Genomic DNA, 23,137 nt, shown 5'->3' with positions numbered 1-23,137 from the left:
AGGGCATTGCATACGGACAACGGATAAGAATATGTGAGAACTATTTAAGGATTAAATTTCTTCGAGAGGAAAGGATACGACATCAGTTAACGATCCAGTTAACTCCGCAGCAAAAAAAATGGAGCGAAGCAACAGCACTGTGATGGTAAAAGCACGCTGTTTATTGATAGATGCAAATCTTCCGAAAAAGTTCTGGACAGAAGCGCGACGGCCATGTATTTCATCAATTCGCCAGCGAAGAGGCTTTTTGGCAAAATGCCATACGAAATTTAGTGAGGTTGAGAAACCAAAATTATCGCATATAGCAATAAGATGGTTTGATTGTAGGACTCTTGCACACGTTCCCAAAGAATTACGTCAAGTGGGATGAAAAATCGAGATCCTTGTTCTCGGGATATTTGAAGCACGCGAAAAGTTACCGACTATACGATGAAAAGACAGGAAAAATCTTTAGAAGCAAGGATGTCATCTTCTGGAGATATTCGAGAAAACAGAGCAGTCAATGTTGAAGGCGAAAAAAAAACAAGTTAATGATACTCTATCCCTTTAGCGGAAGATTCTGAAGATAAAGATCTAAATATTGGAGATGGGGGCACGAGTCCAGGAAATTAAAAGCACAAGAGATACAGCAGATACAGCAAATTCAGCGGGGGTTGAAATAAGAGACAGCGGTTCAGTGCAAATGTTCACGGCTATGAAATGCCTGATGAAGAAGAAACACGTGATAGCGATGATCAAGCTAATGTAGCAAACGACAGACAAGCCGCTCTGCGACATACAGATCATCCTCCAAAGCTAAGAAAATGACTTAATTTCATCACTTTCAAAGTGATGCAAGGTGAACCATGAAAAGAAAAGCCTTTATGTGTAAAAAAAAACTTACAGGCCTTACAGGCCCGTACCGTGAAGAATGACATGAAGCCAATGGCAGGAAGAATCCGAAGAACACTAACAAGAAATAAAACCTGGGAATTGGGGTCTCCGCCAATAAACAAGAAAATTTTGAAAACACGTTAGATCTTCAAGATAAAGCATAACTCTCAAGTCGGATCTCAACGGTTCAAAGCTAGATTGATTGTCAAGGGATACGAACAAACAGGTGCGGGGCATAGACTATCACGAAACTTTTTACCCGGTAATCAGATTCAACACTTTAAGATGCATATTTGCTATAGCAGCCAAAAAGGATTACGATATTGATCATTACGTGGCATCATTAATGGCATTGCTTAATGATGAACTAGAAGAAGAGGTTTATATAGAGCTACCGGAAGGAACCGTAAAAAAAAGAAAACAAAAACAAAGTTTGTAAGTTAAGGAAGGCATTATATGGATTGAAACAAGCGGTTCCTTCGCTTGAAATCGGAAACTGGATCAAACTTTACAAGAATTAGGATTCAAGCGTTCGAAGGTGGATCGGAGCATGTACGTACTAAAAGGAAAAAAAACATCATCTATGTAACCACATATGTGGACGATCTGCTCGTATTCTTAAATAACAAAACTTTGAAAGATTCTATAAATAAATAAACTGAAAAAAAAATTCAAAATGAGAAACTTGAATCCATTGTCTAAGATCTTGAGTCAATGTTCAACGAAACAAGAAGACAAATAAAATGAATCAGAAGGACTACATCGAAGAAATTTTAAGGAAGTTCAACATGGAAGTTCAACTGCAAACCTGTGAAAACTGGACATCAACCATCAGCTTAGTAAGAATGTGGAATCGAGTGAAAAAGTCGAATCAAATGTGATTGAAAACTTTTCGTATAAAGAAACATTAGGAAATCTAATGTCGGGTGGCATATCAAGTCACGCCACCCGATTTAGATTTGGCAATATTGATATTAGGTTCGTTTGCGGAAAAATCTGGGAAAGCGCATTGGAACGTGATCAAATGTGTATTACGATATCTTAAGGGAACAATAAACCTAAAGTTAAAATTGAAGATTGTTTCTCTTATTTTCATTTTTGCACTGAAAATTTTTATGTAAAAATGAAAATAAGAGAAATTATCTCCAATGTGACCTTAATCTTAACAATCTTGATGTTATTCAGGACATGATCCTGAACAACATTCAAGAGGTTTTAGATACGTCGATTGGATACCTCGCGTAATGCTAATGCCAGCGATATTGTAGACAACTCGAAAAGTATTTTATAAAAAATAACTTTATTGTAGTGTTTAGAAAAGTTCTTGACATCAGCTATTAAACTCTGGAATCAAAAATAGGGTGTTTCATTTTTAAAAATGGAATGATCGATGTAACCTAGACCCTTGATGACGTCACCCAAGATCAAACTGATCAATAAATAGATCTTTTTGAATTATACAATTTTTATCTGAAAACACTTTTCTGTAAAATTTATATTTTCTGTGTGAGACTCTAGATCGTGCGACACATTGTATATTAAAAATTAACACAATGTCATGGCTTATTTCGAGCTTTAATTAAATTAATTTTGAATTAATATAATTAACAAACATTTCGGTTTACAAATCCTCAGTGCTACAACGCAGAAATATAATCTTAAATTAATGCACAAAGAAACGGATACAATGAAAATTTAAAAACCATCAATGGTGAAGTGTCAAAATATAAAAAAATATAAAAAAATATAAAAAAATAAAAAAAAATTTTGAACATCAATAAATATCCCGCCAGATGATAGACAATAAAGTAGGAACATTTGGATACTTCAGTCAACAGTAGATTAATTATGTTTATCGATAAAGATGGATTTGCCAAATTCCTCAATTGAGATCGAAAAGTCAGTTTGTCACAGACTTGAATCATATTTTGAGAATTCTTTAGCTACGAGTATTTTATGATATTCTATAGAACAACAAATAGATTTATCAAGATAATATATTATAGTGAGAATAAGAGATACAGAATCAAATAATAACTTACGATAATTTATATAAAATACTATAATCTAAACTCTCAATCAAAGATTCAGTTAAGTACATTAAAGATACTGATTGTTGCTCGTTTGAAAATTAACTGATGTGAAGTGTGTAGGTCAAATAAAAGTAAGTCAATAAAATCGAATATAAAAACAAGTCTGTTCAAAATTGTGAATATTTATGTTTTCGTATATCGTCATGTTAAAATATGAGTTCCAATAACTCAGTATCTTTCATTAAATTTAAACCGTTTTTTTTTTGTTTTTTTAATATGTATCATTTCAGAAATAATTCTTTTAAAAAAAAAATCAAGGATACTAACTATTTCCCAATCAAAGTCATGATTAATTTCCGTGATATGTTTCGAGATTACTAAGTATTTGAACTGGTTTAATTTTATATTATTGCGATGTTCTTTAATTCTCGTCTGCAATTGTCTCTTCGTTTGGCCAACATACGATGCATCGCAGTTATTACAATTTACTTTATATATGACATTATTATTTTTATCACATTGATTTTTGTCTTTATGAACTTTGATAAATTTATTAAGCTTGTTTAAGCACCTAGTCAATCATGTTTTTGGATTATTATTAGTAGACTTAGTAATTTTATTAGAAATAGATCTTATATATAGGAAAATCATTATTTTTCTCAAAACTTCATCAGTGTCAACGTTATCTGAGCTGATGTTATTAACCATTGCGAATTTTCTACAAGTCAAACTTTTGATAATATAATAAAAAGTCATTCCTAAAGGATAATCGTTATCCTTCAAATTCTCTATTATACAATAAATTCTATATTCTTATTATAGAATGTAGAATTTGATAATAAAATCGCTCTATCAACTAATCTATATATGATCCCTATCTTATGACATGCGGGATGATTCGAATAGAACGATAAATACCCGAGAATGTCTTTTTATGGTATCAATCTAAAATGATAGTATTGTCTTTATTGATGACCGATAGATCCAAAAAATTCAGACAATGGTCTTCCTCATATTCAATAGTGAATTTAAGTCTATCGTGCTGTTCATTAAATGAATTTAAAATTTGAGTGACCTTATCTTTAGGTGCAATTATAAAGACATCATCAACATATCTAAAGTATGCAGAAACCCGAAATTGTAAAGAATTTGACACTCTCTCTTCCAAATCATCCATGACAATGTCAGAAATGATAGGGGAAAGAGGGGAACCCATAGGTGTGCCAAAAATTTGTTTGTAAATAATCCCATTAAAAATAAAATATGTCGATACGTTAAGATAAATTTGACCACATTAATGAATTCAATTACAATTTTATGTTTGTGACACCTTTAATGGAGTCCTTTCCACCAATCCATCCAGCGCAACGTCCAATGGAATATTAGTGAACAGAGAAGTAACATCTAATGAAACCATTATCTCTGTTTTGTCAATCATCATTCCAATTAATTTATTGTGAAATTCAAAGCTATTTTTTATTCTACTTTTTGCAAGAGGGATATTCTTAGAGATAATATCTTGCAAAAAACCAGTTAACGAATAGAACTGTGTTGATTGAAGAAACAATAATTCTAAAGGGAACGCCTTCTTTATGTATTTTTGATAAAGCATATGCCTTCGACAAGATGGAATCATTTGACCGAAGACTCCACAATTCCTTATTCGAAATGAATCCCTTCTAATGCCATTTTTTAAACATATTATTCATATATTTCTTTCAATTACCATTGCCGGATTTTTTTAACCACCAAATATGTATCAGAATCTTTAAGTAATTCATTAACCATATGGGATTGTTTATATCGTCCAATATCCAAAATAGAAATTAATTAAGTTTGAACAGTTATATCTCGAAAATTGTTAATTAAAAGAAGAGATTAATAATAAAAAGAGGAGATCGCGCCTATTGACACTTTTAATCAGGACACTAGAACTACACTTTCCCAAAATATGAGAAGATTTGATCGAAAATCAAAGAAAACATAAGAAACATGCGGAGTCCTTTGTACTGTCAACTTAACATGCCTCTTTTCTTTAAACAGATAGGATATTTTTTCGTTTCTGTTGTTCCAATCTGAGATAAAGATAGTAATGATAAATGAACAGGGGCCAGTTTTGTAAATACTATTTCATAGAGACTTCTGTAGAAATACTATTTTTATCACACATGCGCGCACGCACGCACATACATTCATAACCGCTGATAGTATGTGTGCGTGTGTGCATATGTGCGTGTGTGCGTATGTGTGCGTGCGTGCGTGCATGTGTGTATGTGTGCGCGCGCGCGCGTGTTATTTTTAATTTAAATAAATCAAAATGAATTTTAATAAGTCTTATCTTTTTTAAATTCTTTGGAATAGAATCTCACTTTAAAGAGTGAAAAATGTGCCAGTCTTAAAAAAGATTTGAGATTTTAATCTTTAAAGAGAGATTCATTTTAAAAATTTTAAAGAATAGTTTCAAACTAAAAATCAAATAAATTTGTTTATGTATTTTCGGCACAGGATATAAAAAAATTAAAATTGTCAGTTGTCTTTTTAAAGAGTTTTAAATAGAACAATAACATGGTATCTCATTTTTTTATTTGTATATAAAAATATTTAATTAATTTCTTCAAAAATATATGTAACAAATTTTTAATTTTTTAATTTTAATATTCTTCATGTTCATAATATTTGATAATTTTCTTCAATTTCAAACAAGTAATTACAAACACGATACTTTAAAGATAATTTATAGCTTCAATTTTTATTTTAATTACAGAGCTCTGCGACAATTAACTGTAGATTTGAGTTTATTGTATCTGATTTTCAATTTTAAGAAGATGAAAACCTATACGAATTGATTATGTTAAGATTATTGAAAATGTTAAGATGAAATATATATTCATTTGTATTTTTTCTGACATTTTAAATGTGTTTTTTTAACGAATTATATACTCACCCTTTCCGCTGTTTTCGGAAACTTCCGTCAGGTAATTGGCAACGCTTGTTAGCCATGAAATGACTTCCCTGAGCAAATATAAGATCCTCCAAATCTATCAAGTTTCTTGTACCTTGAACTTGTCCTCCAGGTCCTCCAGTATCCTCATTCTCTTCTCGTCTTTTGCGCTGGGATCTCGCTTCCATTGTCTCATCAGCGTCATCTTCACCTTTACCTGTATCTAATTGGCGCAAGATTTTGGCAAGCACTGGGTCATCATTCATTTTGTTTCGGATTTTTTGTCTTTCTGATTCGGACTGCGATGAGGCTAACATCGTACAGTATGCAACTGTAAATTTTATAAATAGTTTATTTCAAAATATTTTTCTCTTAAAATAATATATGAAACTACAAATATATAAATATTAATTTGATAACACATGCAATTCTTACCTGTATGTCTGTATTTTTTAAGCTGTTTAATGAAATCAAAGCAATCATAACCTAATAAAAGCACAAGCTGATTTTCGCATTCACGATCGTCTATGGCATCTTTCAAGACAGCTAGTACTTCAGCAGCTCTCGCTTGCGATACCATGGCATCATCATATATCCTACTTAATCTTCTTTGCAACCAATATGCATCAATGTCTAATGGATGTAATGGTTTTTCTTTCTTCATTTCTTCTGTTCCACCCAGCTAAAAAAAATATAACAGTTCATCATATAAATACTTCAAGTAAATTCTTGCTAATAATAATTGAGTTTCACTTATTATCAGGGCTGGCACATTTCAAATACTTGTATTTGAAATACAAATTATATTTCAAATATCATATTTCGAATATAATACAAAATTGTATTTTGTATTTTGTATTTCATGGTCATTAGATATATTTTGTATTTCAAATACAATTTTAATGTATTTTATACTTGAAATGCCAAAAAAAATTTTGATAATAATCCTTGAAGCAACGCGAATAGACCTATTGGCTGTGTTCGGAAACGTTAGAGTTATGGCAGAAAACGAAATGTAACTATCGTATTCGTGACGTAGGATAAGACAGAGAAAAAAACGTTGATGTCGCAATCATGACTAATCGGGAAAATGCAGGGTATGCAAAAAAATTTTGAAAGTATACTGTATTAAAAAGTATTTTGTATTTAAAATTTAAAAAAATTGAAAATATTTTGTATTTTGTATTTTGTTTTAAAAAAATTGTTTTAAAAATTTTGTTTTAAAAACATTTTGTTTAAAATATAAATTTTGAACGTATTTTGCATTTTAAATTTTGAACGTATTTTGAAATACTCAAAGAAAATATTTTGTATTAAAAATAAAAAATTTTGAAAGTATTTCGTATTTCGTATTTCAAAATCGAAAGATTGAAAATGTTTTGTATTTTGTAATTCAAATACTAAGATTGCCAATATTTTGTATTTTATATTTCAAATACTTTAATGGTATATTTTGCGCAATCCTGCTTATTATTAACCTCCGTGTAAAACTCTTGAATAGTGACCACACTGAATCGTGATGTCATAAGCAAGAAATGAGACATTAATTTTTACTACATGTCATTTGTAATAAAGATAATTTGGATAAAACGAAATAATGAGATCGTTTTGAAATACCTAAAAATAAGTCGTAGCTATCCTTAATTTCCTTGACAGTCAATAAATAGGCATAAAAAATTGTAAAAAGCACGTGAAATATATTTCATTCAATGCATATGCATAGTCTATTTTTATGTGCCTTTTACTACTATTTACTGCTTCGAATGGAAAGGAGGGAGGGGGAGGGGATAGCTTTGATCTATTTTATAAATGTTTTAGAGCGATCTCATTTCGTTTTCTACGAATAATATGTAACAAAAATTAATCCTTCATTTCATATATAGAGTTCAAAAAGTCCGAAAATTTAAGATATCATGAAAATGATCGACTAAACGCGAAAAATCATTTAAAAAATCAAAGTTACAGACCTATATAAAATACTTAATAATGATAAGAGTTCGATTTTGGGTGGAGTTTGCAAGGTCAAGTTGAATTTTTTGCACTCAACATGACTTGGCATTAAGGAAAACTTCCTTTGAAATCAAAATCGAATTTTTTTCTGTTACAGAGATTGTTGAAACTGAGAAATAGAAAAAATATTTTAAATAAAAGTTGAATGGAAAAGTTTCAAGAATTTATAATTATAGTAAACAAATTTTTTTAAATTTTCTTTTATAAAAAATTATTTATACAAATTTTTTATAATGTACAGTTATTAGTAAATATTCTTTTCTATATTTTCTTATTATAAAATTTTTTTTCTACATCTCATAGTTTCGATATTTACTTTAAAAAAAAATTTTTTTTTAAAAAGAGATTTTTGCCCTTTAACATGCAACTCAGCATATATAAAAACTCTTTTTTGTCCATATCTTAATATATTGCTCATTTACCGGAACAATAAAAACATAACTCTAAAAACTAAGAAAATTTTCAGAAAATAAGTTCGAATGTTTTAATCATTAAAATTTTGCAAATCATTTTTTAATGTACTTGCGTGCGTGCGTACGTAGGTACAAATTTATTCATAACAATTGATCATACAGGAATAAAAGTATCATTAAAGCTCTTTATTCAGAATAATAAATCCTCATTATCTAAGAACAAACCCTTAAAAATATCTTTTTGATTTATAATACTCGTGCTGCAAAATTTTATTTTCAATTAAGAATTATTTAGTAATATGACGTTCTTGTAAAAAATAAATTGAATAATCAATTATTTTGTTAAATTATTTGAAGTTGTCATTATTATAAATTTTTAACATTGAAAAAAAAATATTATAGAAAGATACATTTTGAATGAAGTAAAACAATAAATATAGAAAAAATATCAAAATAAATCATTGTAAAAAATTTTATCATAGTACATTTATATGAAAAATAAATTGCATTCTAAGATAAATAAAAAATAAATAAATTGATGCCTTTTTGAGCCGAACACACGATGTTGGTATGAAAAATAATTCATTCATTTATTTGAGATCTTGGCTATACGTTTTCAAGTTTCAGATCCTTTCCAGTGTCAATATAGTAATGGTATCAATCGAATGTATCATTTCAACGAACTTGATCGGTTTACTCCTTATTGAGATCTCACAATCGCAGTCTGAAAAATTCCGACGGTTCACATAAAGATACATGTCGCTGCGCACGTCTTAGTGCGAGATACTACCGTGTTTCCTAATATTTTATAATTCTTATTTGCTGATGCATAAAAATTTTTCAATTTTTATATTTTTGTATGTATACTGCCAGAGTTAGACATAATTGATTCATAAATGTAATTAATTACAATTGTAATTGCAATTACAATATAGTTATAATTACGCTGTAATTGCAATTATACTGTAATTGCAATTAAAATAATGGTTGAGTCACAATTATATTTAATTCAATTACAGTTTATAATTGTAATTGCATACGATTACTTTTACAATTATATTAGGTAAAATTATAAGTGTTGAATATAAAATTGAATATAAAGTTGGATATAGATCATACAATTTAAATGTAATTGATTTAATAATTTAATAAAAATAATCCAACAGTAATGTAATTGTACTTACAGTGGAATCATAATTACTTATAATTATAATTATTTACAAGGTTGGCAAGTAACACATTACTTGTAACGCCGTTACTTTATTGATCGTTACTTTGTTATAATAACGATTTGATAATGATATTGTGAATTTTTTATGACGGTAATGATAACATGAGAATTAGAAAAATCAAACATTACTTGTAACAGGTTGAAAAAGTTACGGAAGAAGATCTTAAAAATAGGATACATTTATATAATATTCTATAAAGCATTAAGGGGGGCATATACACCTAGATGTGGTGAAAAAATTTTCAATTTTTTTTTACATATTTTTCAAGTGTAATATCTTAAGAACGTTTTTATAGAGTTACAAATCAATCCGGCAAAAAATAGAGTTACAAATTATAAACGAGTAGATTCGAGCGCATTGAAGACGACGGGTAGGCACGCCTGCGACAGAAAAGTTCAAGCGAAGATCAAAGAAGGTTTTTTTAATTTATTTTCGTAATCAAATAAAAACGAGCAAAATTTTTTATGAAAAATCGTTATGTTAACTTTGACTGTTATTTTATTCAAACACAATATTTTAAAAAACAGCTCTGCACAAAATCTATGTTTCAATTTTATAAAACCATTTTAAAAACATTTTATTTTCATACGTCTTGTGCGAGCAGCAATGTCACCGCAAATCCCGTTTTGTAAAACACGATGTACGAAAATTTAAATAGCGACTTTATTTTATATTATTTTTTAATAAAATTTTAATGATAAATAGAGAAAATTATGATCTTTATAATGGAGCGAACCCGATTTCTCTATCTCTATATTTTCCACAAAAAATTTGCCAAATTAGGTCTCGTTTTGATGTAGGTGTATATGCCTTCTTATTCTAATTACAATTACAATCAATTAATTTACAATTAACAATTAAATAATTGTAATCTGTTCACAATTACTTTTCGCAATTACTTCATTTAATTATTTTCAACAATTAATAATTACGAAATATAATTACTAATTGAATTAAGAATTATATTATAATTGTAATTTGTAATTGTTAATCAAATTATAGTTTTGCACAACTCTGATACAAACTATTTTTATATATTTTTATTGTAAATTAACAAAGGATTATGATGATTTACTAACTATGAATGGAATCAATAAGAGAGATGACATCTCATACAAATTAATACTTGTTTAACCAAGTTAATAATATCATTAATGCTGTGCAGTTAGTCTTAACTCTACTTTTTTTACATTCAATGATAAATTTTATAGGCAAATCTTCAGAATGCCGATAGAGTCACCGCCAATTGTTATCGCCAATTGTTTTTGACATAGTTCTACAGGACTTAAAATCAGCTGCTTTTAATAAATTAACGGTCGAGCCTATTTTTTATGATAAGATTGGAAATAAGACCATTTATGTTACTTTACATTACTTTAAATACGCCACTACGGTCTAAATACAAAGATGTTGAACTATTATATATATTCATTTAAATAAATTAATTTCAAAAATTATAATTGCGTGCCGATATGGTCGGACTTTCAACGCAATCAATCTGAAATATTAATAATCTCCCCAAATTTCCCAAATTTAATCTTAAAAAACTGTAATAAACTTATTGTGAAACAATACAAAAAGATAAACATAGTAGGCTAATCAGCAATAAACGGCGCAATTATTTAGTAAACAATCAATAATCAGATATTGGATTGATATCTTCTTTATTTTGACCGTTTTGACTCTCTTTGAAGTCCTCAGCAAGATTGACAAGTATAATTAGCTTACATATTCATAATGCTTAAGTCACTCGCAAATTGACAAAGATTTTTAGGACACATGTCATACACGGACGTGTAAAAATATGTGATCTTTATATTTAATTTTAACATTTCTATTTTTTAAGTTTTAATATGTTCAACAAAGCTTCACTACAATGCTTCATGTTCCGTGATGATTAACAACGCTGCATCTTTGTCGATTTGCGAGTAACTTAAGCATTATGGACATGTAAGCTAATTATACTTACTGTATCATTCTTGTTGAGGAGGACTCCAAAGAGAGTCGAAACGTTCAAAATAAAGAAAACATCAATCCAATATCTGATTATTGATTGTTCACTAAATAATTGCGCCATTTATTGTTACTGACTCTCATTAGTTTACTATGTTTATCTTCTTGTATTGTTTAAAATTCGAGAGTTCTAATATAACTATTGTGATTGCTTATTGCAAAAAATATTGCCTCGGCCGGGAATCCTCGCAAGAGATCCCACGGAATGCAAGAGATCCGGGTTCGACTTTCGGCCGAGGCAATAAGTTTATTACAGTTTTTTAAGATTAAATTTGGGAAATTTGGGGAAATTATTAATATTTCAGATTGATTGCGTTGAAAGTCCGACAACCGCCATATCGGCATGTAATTATAATTTCTGAAATTAATTCATTTAATTTAAATTTAAATGTGAATATATACAGGGTGAGGAAAAAGTATAGAAATCCTCAAATAATATAAGTTTTACAGAAAAATGTTTCAAATAAAAGTTATAGGATTTAAAAAGGTCTATTCAATAGTCTCATCAGTTTGACTCTGACTGGCGTCGTTGAGGTCAAGTCAAAGTCACCTTGAATTTTTTAAATGGAAATTTAAAAGTTGAGTATTTTATAGTAAGAAGTAATAGACATCCGAAGACAAGGTCGGAATATGATCTAACAATATGATTTAACAATTACCATCCACGGCAAAGTTTATGATGGAGGAAGATGGTGACAAATTGAATTTTTTAGATGTGACATTGTTAAAATTCAACTCTATATGACTGGTACTTAAAGTCCACGTCACAGAATGCTATTTAAATTATTTCTCACAGCATCTGTATCAGAAAATTGGAGTCTTAATCAATCAGAATGTGGGCTTAATCAATAAAGTACTTCTTTTGTCGCATTCCTCCTTCTACGCTAAAAAATTTGATAAAATAATTAAAATATTATTAAATAATTGGTATCCATTGTAGTTGATTTTTTGCATCATCAGAAAAAAATTGTATAAAAAAATTAGCTTATGAAACAATTGTGCTTTCAATAAAAACAATCTTAAAATGAGAAACAAAAAATATTCTTTACAGTACCTTACATTTCTGATATTCCAGAGAAAATCAAAAATTTTTTAAAGAATAACAGGATAATTAGCATACAAAAGTGTCAATAAATTGAGCAGTTTTATTCAAGATTCACAAAGATAGGCTCCCGCTAATGTCACACATCAATGTGGTGTATAAAATAAAATGTAAAGAATGATGCAACATATGTGGTTCAGACGAGCAGAACTTTGGAAGCGAGAATCAATGAACACAAAACCCACATTAATTGGAAAACAACACAATGCTTGTAAATAATTATTGAACATTGGTTGAAATATTCGCATGATTTTGATTGGAATAACATTAAAATTTTAGATGAAGACAAAATTTTAAACAAAAAACTCATCTCAGAAATGATTTTTATCGGAAACAAACAGTTTAAATCTATCGCATGAGACCTATGACAATTTATTTATTAATAAATAATGTTCCCTCTCTTCAATGTTTCCTTCTATCTATATTTTTTTTTCCATACATTAATCTGACTTACATCATTTTGTTTAGATGATTTGTAACGTTCGTGTAGTTAGCATCTTATTCTGTACGCTTTAATGAAGATCATGTATGTTTTAAGATTTAATTGTGTATTTATTTATGTTTTTTTTTAATTAATTGTTATTGTATGGTATATCGAGAAGTGTAATAATTTTATTGGAAAGATACATTCAATCAACATCATTATTGTATTAACACTAGAAAGGCTCCGAAGCTTGGATCGAAACGTATGGCCAAGAGTAAATGAATAAATTATTTTCCACATCAACATTTTGTTTTTTCAAAAAAGCATCAATTCATTTATTTTAAATTGCACTTTGTTAGTAAACAATAAAAGTACATAAAAATAGTTTATACCGTAATATGCATACAAAAATATAAAAATTGAAAAATTTTTATGAAACAGCTTGAATATTACAAAAATTATAAAACATCAAAAGACACGGTAGTATCTCACGCTAAGACACGCGCAACTATATGTCAACGCGAAACTGACCGTGTATCTTTACGCGAACCGGCGAAATTTTTTAGATTACGATTATGGGATCTCAATAAGAACTGAACCGATCAAGTTCTAAATAAATACGCTCAATCAGTAGCTTCCACCCAAAATATGTAATGAAAATGTCTTTATTTTTTTCTGCGTGCCCTATGATCGGAGACATTGTGACGCAACGTTTTGATATGTTAAAGTCTTACTTCAAATAAAATAAGGAAATAAATCGCAAATTATAGTATGTGAAAGGGTAATTATGCAAAATAGGGTCCGCCTGGATCGTCTTGATCTTGACATACAGGGTCCATCATAAAAGTAATGCGCATTTTCTGGGAAAAATAGATTTATTGATCGTAGCGGTACAAATGCTCAAAATTCTTCAAAATACTCTCCCCCTGAATCAATACACTTGCGGAGACGTGTCTACCACGCCTGGAAGGCACGCTGAAACTCCTCGACGGGAATGTCTCTTAGGAACGTTGTAACATGCTTTTGGATGTTTTCCACGGACTCCCAATGCTTTCCTTTCAGTTCTCTCTTCAGACGGGGAAACAAAAAAAAGTCGCACGGAGCCAAGTCGGGACTGTAAGGAGGCTGGGGGACCACCGGGGTGTTGCTCCGGGCCAGGTAGTTGGCAACGATGAAGGCCGTGTGACTGGGGGCATTGTCATGGTGGTCACTATCCCATGTACAGCAAATGTGGACATGTTTAGGGTGTCAGCGATGTACTGGATGCTCAATCGACGGTCGGAACGCAAAACTCGATTCACGTTTTCGTCGGTTCTGGCCGTTGTTGGGCGTCCAGAACGGTTCGTCGGCGACCTCCTCCCGGCCCTCCTTGAACGCCTTGTGCCACCTCCCGGACTGTGACCTTGAAATGCAGTCGTCCTTGAAGGCCTCTTGAAGCATCTGGAATGTTTCGGTTGCATTCTTTCCAAGTCGCACGCAAAACTTGATGGCGTATCGCTGTTCAAGCGAACGCTCCATCGCGCCGTGTTACAAAGTCGAAAAACACACTTCACGCGGAGGCACGTCTTTCCACTCAGACTGCTCGGAGCAAACTGGCGACCGGCTGCCTTGGAAGGGCAGACCCCCCACATTTCCCGACCCATTTTACCTCGCTGCGATGGATATTCGCGTCACAATAAAATCATGCGCATTACTTTCATAATGGACCCTGTACATTGTATGCATACAATGATCCTGAGTGATCTTCAGAAGATTTTGGCTGGCGCTCGTTATATTCGTTAAAAAGTTATTAATAAAAAAAGTTCAAAAAACGTGTGGAAAATTGTACGTCCCAAGAAGAGGGAAGTGTAGGATATTATTTAATATTGAATATGTATAGCAGAAATGTGGCTGTGTATATTTCTTAAATTATTTTGTTAATAACTTTTCAACGAATAACAAAAGTGCCGGCTTTTGAAGATCACTTTTAAAGATCATAATATTGATAACATATGTCAAGGTCAAGGCGATTAGAGCGACCTCCCTTATATTGCATAATTACCGTATTGTTTTATCAAGAAAGTTACAAGTTAAAACAATATAAAAATTCAATGTTTTTTTTTACCTTTATCATCAATGTCGTACTAGGAGATATGACGTTCTCCGTGAAAACTAAATGAGGCCTTCCTCTACAATTGCTCAGAAATAACTGAGATCACAGACTTCTATAAATAGACTGCCGATTTTGCATCTATGTTTGAAGAGAGCGCTGGGGCTTGAGCAGCGTCATATTTGTATTGACTCATTTTCATGTATAAATCATATGGATAATCACTGCTCAAGTAGGGGAAATATTTTTAATATCTATTGTATTGATAATAATGTAATACTTATGAAAAAAAAAGAATATTACTTCTTACTTTATATCGACTTCAGGAGTTTATTACACTGCGAACAATCATTTTATATTATTGTTTTTCAAAATACAATTAAAAAGCTACCATTTGACATTTATGATAATTTTTATTCTGACTAACATAATGTTTTCACATTCCATTCACGCGATACAGACAGGACGTATACATATGTGAACTGAAACAAGGATAGCTCCGAATCAAATTCATCTTTTTCAATCACATTAAGTCAGCAGTCTAGTTATAAAAGTTGTGGATGAAACACTGTTGAATCAAAACAATTGACAAAATGCAGTTTTGATACAACTGCTCTCTTGTGATAAGTTTTAGCAACTCAGTTATGTCAATTTACAAGAATTAAGAACATTAAAGGGCCATTCTATTTTTGGGTGCATTCCGTTTCACGCATGATGTGTATAATGAATCATTTATCCTTGTTTAACATTTAATGAACGACAAGGATCATGCGCATCATGTATGAAATGGAAATGTTGTAAATAACTAAAAAATGACAATTTCTGAGTTGTTTGAGTTATGTTTTGTTAAAAATAAATGATATATCCAAAGCTTATCAAAATTAAAAGTCAGTTGGTTGTGTATTTTTGTTAGTCATATAATGTAAGAAATTTGTGGCACAATGAAGGTCATAATTGAAGGAATACGATATGAATAGTAACTTGTTTTGAAAATCTACATTTCAATAAGACTAATTGATCAAAATCTTACGTTTTCTGCATGAATAGCTCTGTCATCATTAGCTTCTTCACCTTCATCACCTTCATCTTCATTTTCTCGTACTTCTCCATATACATCTTCATCATCTTCTTCGCTACTCTCTTCAAACTGTACATTGATCCCATATGTTTCGTCAATATTTTCATCGTTTGTTGTACTTTTTTCGTCGCTACCAAAATCCGTAATCTTCTTACCAAGATTTACAAGCAGTGCAAATCTTTCTTCTGCTAATAAACCAAGTAAAAGTTCAGTTTCTTTTTTCTTTTCTTTCTCTTTAAGTCGATCATTTTTTAATACAGCTAGTACTTCGTCAGCTGCACCGCAAAGAATATCACGTGGTTGGTCACCCAAAGCTTCTTGTATGAAACTGAGTAATACTTCGTAAGTTTGACGTGTCTCTTGTGTTTTTGGACGATATACAATACCAACCATTTCATCCACACCTTCAGATAATAAGGTTGCTCCTTTCATACGAGTGAAGTCATATTGTGCTTCATCACGTTTTTGTCGTCTATAAAATGTTAAACATATTAACTTTGGATAATTTAAATATATATATTATAAACTGTTTTTATAAACTATATTAACAGATAGTTAATCTGATAGTTAATTGCATTATCGTAATATCGCTTTCTAAAATTACAAAAACGGAAACTATTTTAAAATTATTACTATTATTTTATTAAGTGCACAAATAAGTTTCCGCCATTTGACAAAAGACGGCGCCACTAGCAAGCTATGGTTAAAATTGTCTGATGTAAAACATTATATCGTAAGGTTGGACATCTGTTAACAACATAACCTTGAAATACTAGCGATTTTGTATCAGCATCATATATTTTTTTTGTGCGAAAATGCCGAGTTTTGAGTCGAATAAGCGGGAACTTTTGATTTACTTCTTTAATTTGAAGAAATCTGCAGCTGAGGCTCATCGATTGCTTGTAGAAGCATATGGTGAGGCTGCCTTAAGTGAGAGAAATTGTCGTGAATGCTTTCAAAAATTTAAGAACGGTGAATTTGACGTCGAAGACAAAGAACGTAGCGGAAGGCCGAAAGTGTACGAAGACGCGGAATTGGAAGCATTATTGAATGAAGATTCGTGCCAAACGCAAAAAGAACTTGCACTTACATTTTGACTTACATCAATAAAACATTATGTATCGTTCTTTCACAATAAATGCTTAATTTTTGATAAAAACGGCGGAAACTTATTTGTACACCTAATAAAAAAGTAATAAATTACACTGACAATAATGAATTGTCAGTAATTTATTACATTTTTAAAAATAGTAATAATTTTAAAATAGTTCCGTTTTTTGTAGTTATATAGAATTGAAGATGCAACTCAACTTACGTTTCAAGGGAACCTTCTATTTTTACATGCTGTAAACATCAGTTCATCCTTGTTATTTATCAAATATTAAACAAGGACAAATGATACTTACAAATGCCCCGTCTTAGACGGAGAGCACTCTTACATAATGCATAACACATAATGCATAAGAAAATGTACCAATCAAAGTCCTTCGTTTGCTTCCTTTCCATGAAATAAAGAACTCTGATTGATTGGATTTCTTATGTGTCATGTAAGAATTTGTGCTCCCCGCTTTAGGCAGCAGTACAGGCTATTGCATAACGCAGAACGCATAGTGCATAAGCGAATCAACCAATCAAAATGCTTGCTTTTCTCTCATGTTACGGAAAAGAAATTTTGATTGGTTGATTCTCTAATGCATTTTATACTGCGCGTTATAGAAAAGTCTTAGCTACGGTCATTATAGTTACACAATTTTGTCTGCGGTTGCGTTAATGCCTACTGCACATTGGACACGATGAGTGAATAATGAGAGGTCTGCTTTGCATCGTCACGTACGAAAAAGCAGAGCTTTCATTAGATATCGTTCATTGTTCATCATTCATCGCGTATGCAGTAAGCATAAAACGATGAAAATTCTCTAGGCTCTAGATAATTATATAATTGGCATAAAACAATGAAAATTATCTAGACACCAGATTTACCAATTAAAGGAAGGTACACTATTGTTGATATATTCTTCTACATCTGAAATCTGATTGGATGATTTTAAAAAATAGATCAATGACAGCGAGCACTCTGTTGAGTCAATTGTTAAGTCTGCTCCCTCAATTGTTGAGTCTGCTGAATGCAATCTATATGCAAGGTCCTGCGCTCGTAATACAAGAAATAAGGAATTGGGAATAAGGAATAATGATTTCAATTTATTAGGAACAGCGTATTCAGGTATATCGGATTATGTATTCCTTAGTTTAATACGGATTTATTTGTTGTAGAAGTTTAGTGCATAAAAGGACATGTAAATACAATTGCAAAGATAAATCACCATGCTTGAGATCGTGTACTATATGCATTTCCGCCATTTTAGCTAGCATTTCTGAAATCAATTGCGATACGTTATCAATTTTTTAAAAAGAATTACGTAAAAATTATTGTTACCAAATTTACGTAATAATGATATGTATCATTTGTATAGAAGATTTGGTATCAATGACTGATGCTAAATTAAATTCTACTGCCTTCTTATTCGAGCCTCCTAAAAAAAAGTAATATCTAGTAACTTTAATTTTTCTTTAAAAATATTTTCATTGAAATACAGATGATCATTTGTGATAGTTATGTCACAAAATTTACTTAATCCTATATGATATGTATCATATGTATAAAAGATTTGATATCAATGACAGACGCCAAGTTAAATTCTAGTGCCTTTTTATGTCATCCTTCTAAAAAAAAGTAATACCTAGTAATTTTAATTTCATTGAATACATATGGCCATCGACGTAATATTTATATTGGCCGCAGTACAGACTCTTGCATAACGCATAATACATAGTGCATAAAGAAATCAACAAATTGAAATTCTTCTTTTCCATAGAATGGGAGGAAAGGAAAGATTCTGATTAGTTGATTCGCTTATGCACTATGCGTTATGCGTTATGCAAAAGTCTGTACTGCGGCCTTATCATTTGTATAAAAGATTTGATATCACCTGGTGCCAAGTCAAATTCTGTTAATGCATGGTTAATTTATTATTAACTTTAATTTTTCTTTAAAAATATTTTCATTAAATACCAATATTTTCATTAGATGACCATCATCATGATATTTGTTAACTAAAGGAAATCGGATACGAACGAAATTGCATGCTGATATTTGTTAATAAAAAATGCGTGATAAACTTAGTTTTTTAAAAAAAGGTGCAAAGAATATTTTCAAATAGAACTTAAACCAATCAGCAAACAATGTTTTTTAAATGTTCTTTAAACGTTTATTTTTTATTAATTTTACATTTTTCACGATTCGTTTTCAAAATTCGTTAATTTAACGTTTATTAAACATTTTACTCTTTATTAAACATTATTTTACATTATAATTTTTCATATAAAATAAATGATTAAAAAAACTTTGTTTAAACGTTTATTTAACGTTTATGTAATGTTTATTTTGAATTTATTTTATTTGAAATAATAGTTTGAAAAAACATTTTTTAAACATTTATTTAATGTGTAAAGAAATGACGGTCTAGATCGAGCGGTAACAAAGTTTATATAAAATAATTTAATCATACAATGTTAGTATGACAAACAGTGAATATCAAAAAAACTTAATGTAATGAATCGTACGTTTCAGAATTTACATACTTTAATTGGAAGAGAAAATGTCTTTGAATTAATTGTGATATAATAATTTCATTTAAAAGGAATTTAAACTATTCAGATTGGAATAGGAAGATCCTTCAACAAGATACGTATACTTAGTTTAAAAGATAGTACTATTTATATTAATTAAATAATAAAGATAGTATCATTTGAGCTTTACTTTTTATTTTGCTAGTAGAATTTAACTTCACACCACAATTGTTAATATCAAATCTTTTGTACAAATGATACATATCATTAAATAAATCATTCAATAAATTAATATTCATTATATATATAATTTGTCATAATAATTTGTCATAAAGAAATGGAATTTAACTTGGGGGCCAGTTTTTGATATCAATTCTTTTATAGGAATGATATATATCATTAAAGTTAATATTATTTATTTAATTTGGCATCAAAATTATATAGAATTTAACTTGACGTTAATTATTGATATCAAATCTTTTTTACGATCGATACATAAAATTTTGAGGAATTTAACTGGCGTCAATTTTATCGATATCAAATTTTTACAATACATATCATTAGAGTTAAGTAAATAACAAGAGACGATATCAATTGTGTTTTACTTTCTAATTTGATAGAATTTAACTTGTGATAGAATTTAACTTTGAGATCGGTAATTCGAAAGGAAAGCAAGAATTCTTTCAGTCGATCGACATTAATTGTCATCGAACGCATGCACAAATTGAGCTCGTGATTTCATCTCAAACATGATTTTAATCCTCGTTAAAATCATCAAATTCGTCGTTCTTTGTTCTTTTTAAAAACAATTCGTTACACGCAAACAAGCTGTCGTTACCGGCAACGGACAATCGAAAGTTCTAGAACGATTCAATTCGCGCACGCGAGCGCCGCGCTCTAACGAATACGTCATGCGCTGTCACCAATCCCACGCACGGATTTTCTGCCGCGCATGACTGTTACGTTGAACGTCGCTAGAAAAGAATTCAAAGCGCCAATCAATTCTGTACACCTAATGCCACGTAATAATTACGATTGTGGCAAAATTTTATTGGATTTTTCCCAAAAGGGAAAGCTCAGGCCGAAAGCAATAAATGCTTCGATCTCGCCGTCCTCCTTCTTACTTCCAAAAAGTTCTTAGAGTTCTTAGAGTCATAATCTCGCTTCGTAAAATCGCCGTGCTAACCGTTTAGTGAAATCGCTATAAACCGAATCTTTCGAGAAGTGCCGAGAAAAATCGCCGAGATTTTCCATCACCGCGATTCCAAACTCAATTTGGAAAAGGTGACCGCATTTGATATTTTGTTAATCTAATTTTAATTAATTATATCTTTTGACTTTATAACTGAATACATTAAAGAAATTCTTTTGTTAAATTAAAAGAAACGGAGTTCTCTTTACTGTCGTGCATCATATCAACCTTGTGCCGTTCTCTCACTCGAATCTTTCCGCGCGGTGCGCTCTCGCACATTTTCTGGTCCTTCGAGCCGGATTTAAACTAGCGAGAAAGACAGTAAGACAAACGCCGCATCACTTTAAAAATTTCACGATCAGCGCTCTCGCTCTGGTTGGCTCTCGCACATTTTTTGGTCCTTCGAGCCGGATTCTCGCCGGCATCCGCAGTGTCGAGTGTATCGCGTCCAGTGCGCGCATCATCAAGAAAATCAGAGAGAGAAAAATTCGCAAGTGAAATCATGAGTGACGACATAACCGCCTTGCTGACCGCCCAGAGTGATATCCATAGTCGCCAGGTCAGTGACCAATTTAAAGAAAATGGGGACGGCCCACATCACCCTCCGCGCTGTCGAAATCCGCTCGACGCTTCTCGACCAGCTGTGGACGAAATTTGAAAGGCACCACGAGCTTATTCGAGCACATTACAAGGAAGCCTTCGATCAGAGTGAGTACAATACGTCTCAATTTGCCGATTCCGCCGAAATCACGTACGTGCAGCAGCAAAGTCTGCTGGACGAGTACCGGACGAAACTCATGGCACAGGCACCGAGTTCAGCTTCCAAAACCGAAAGTAATGTGTCTTCCGGAAAACTGTCGCTGCCTCGCCTCAAGATTAGTTCTTTCTCGGGCGCATTCGAAGACTGGCCTACCTTCCGAGATCTCTTCCAATCCATTGTCGGAAACAATTCATCAATCTCAGCAATTGAGAAATTTCATTACCTGAAAACTTGTCTGGAGGGTCCTGCTGAGGAACTGATTCGACCGTTAGCAATGACCGAAGACAACTATCCACGCGCATGGGAGCTGCTGAGCGAGCAGTACGAAAATAAGAGAGAGTTATCACGCTCCAACTTCTCCAAGTTTACCGCCGTGGCTAAGATGAAGAACGAAAGTGCGGAGGAGCTCAACCGCGTCTTCAACGCCTTGACCAGGGTAGTCAACGGCCAGGAGGGCATTGATAGGCCTATCGACTCTCATGGCTTCGATCTACTAAGTCATCTTGCCGTCGAGCTCTTCGATCCAAGAACTCGCCTGGCGTGGGAGTCACTCTCAAGCGCCTCGAGCGACATGCCCACTCTTAAAGAGCTGATGAACTTCATAAACCAAAGAGCACGTACTCTCACAGCCGCCAAACCAAAATCGCTCAAGGTCTCCGACAACCCGTCGCGATCCGCCAAGTCGCGTCAAGAAACACACCGAGTCTTCTCAATGCGTTCTATGCAAGAGTAAGCACCACGTGATGGCGTGTGAAGAATTCAAGAAGAAATCCGCGGCCGACCGCAAGGCCGTCGCCGAAACTCACAAGCTGTGCTTCAACTGTCTCGGCTCTCATACATTCGCGAAGTGCCAGTCGACAAGGACGTGTGCTACGTGTAAGTCTCGTCACCACTCAATGTTACACGACGCGTATGTTTCACCGAAATCTCAAGAGGTCAGCTCACTGTCGGCAGTGCGACGCGACAACAACCACAAGGCCATTTTGCTCGCAACGGCGCGAGTTTCCATCGATGATCGTCACGGCAATCAGCACACCACACGCGTGCTCATCGACCAAGGTTCGGAAATTTCTCTAATTTCCGAGGCGCTGGTCCAACGCCTACGCTTGCCCCGCTCTCGATCCTCAATCGAGGTCATCGGCATCAGCGGCAAAAGCTCCGGGCCCAGCCGGGGAAAGGTGACTCTCAAGGTGACCTCGGTAACAACAGGGACCGACTTCACCGTCGGAGCCTTTGTTCTGCCACGTCTGTCGCTTTATCAAGGCTCTCACGCAAGGATCAGAATGGAGTGGCCACATCTGAAGGGGCTCCAATTGGCAGATCCCGACTACGCAGCAAACGACGCTATTG

General features: G+C 32.3%; 1 protein-coding gene and 1 pseudogene across 2 annotated transcripts in view; one reads left to right on the top strand and one right to left on the bottom strand.

The window, feature by feature from the left end:
• Positions 1-23,137, bottom strand: part of l(3)72Ab (U5 small nuclear ribonucleoprotein l(3)72Ab) — a 69,448-nt gene that overhangs the window by 25,530 nt on the left and 20,781 nt on the right. For both annotated transcript variants that reach the window (XM_011060340.2, XM_087406771.1), the window contains 3 exons: positions 16,161-16,680; positions 6,283-6,529; positions 5,851-6,178 (listed from right to left, as the gene is read on the bottom strand). In XM_011060340.2, the coding sequence (XP_011058642.2) occupies positions 5,851-6,178; positions 6,283-6,529; positions 16,161-16,680 (1,095 nt within the window). The remainder of the gene's footprint in view (positions 1-5,850; positions 6,179-6,282; positions 6,530-16,160; positions 16,681-23,137) is intronic.
• Positions 16,687-22,969, top strand: LOC147909456 (uncharacterized; annotated as a pseudogene).

The sequence above is a fragment of the Acromyrmex echinatior genome, chromosome 6 (assembly GCF_024713525.1).
Source record: "Acromyrmex echinatior isolate Ae372 chromosome 6, ASM2471352v2, whole genome shotgun sequence".
NCBI classification, from domain to species: domain Eukaryota; kingdom Metazoa; phylum Arthropoda; class Insecta; order Hymenoptera; family Formicidae; genus Acromyrmex; species Acromyrmex echinatior.
Note: the sequence above shows the minus strand (reverse complement) of the source record. Positions and strands in the feature narration are given on the sequence as shown.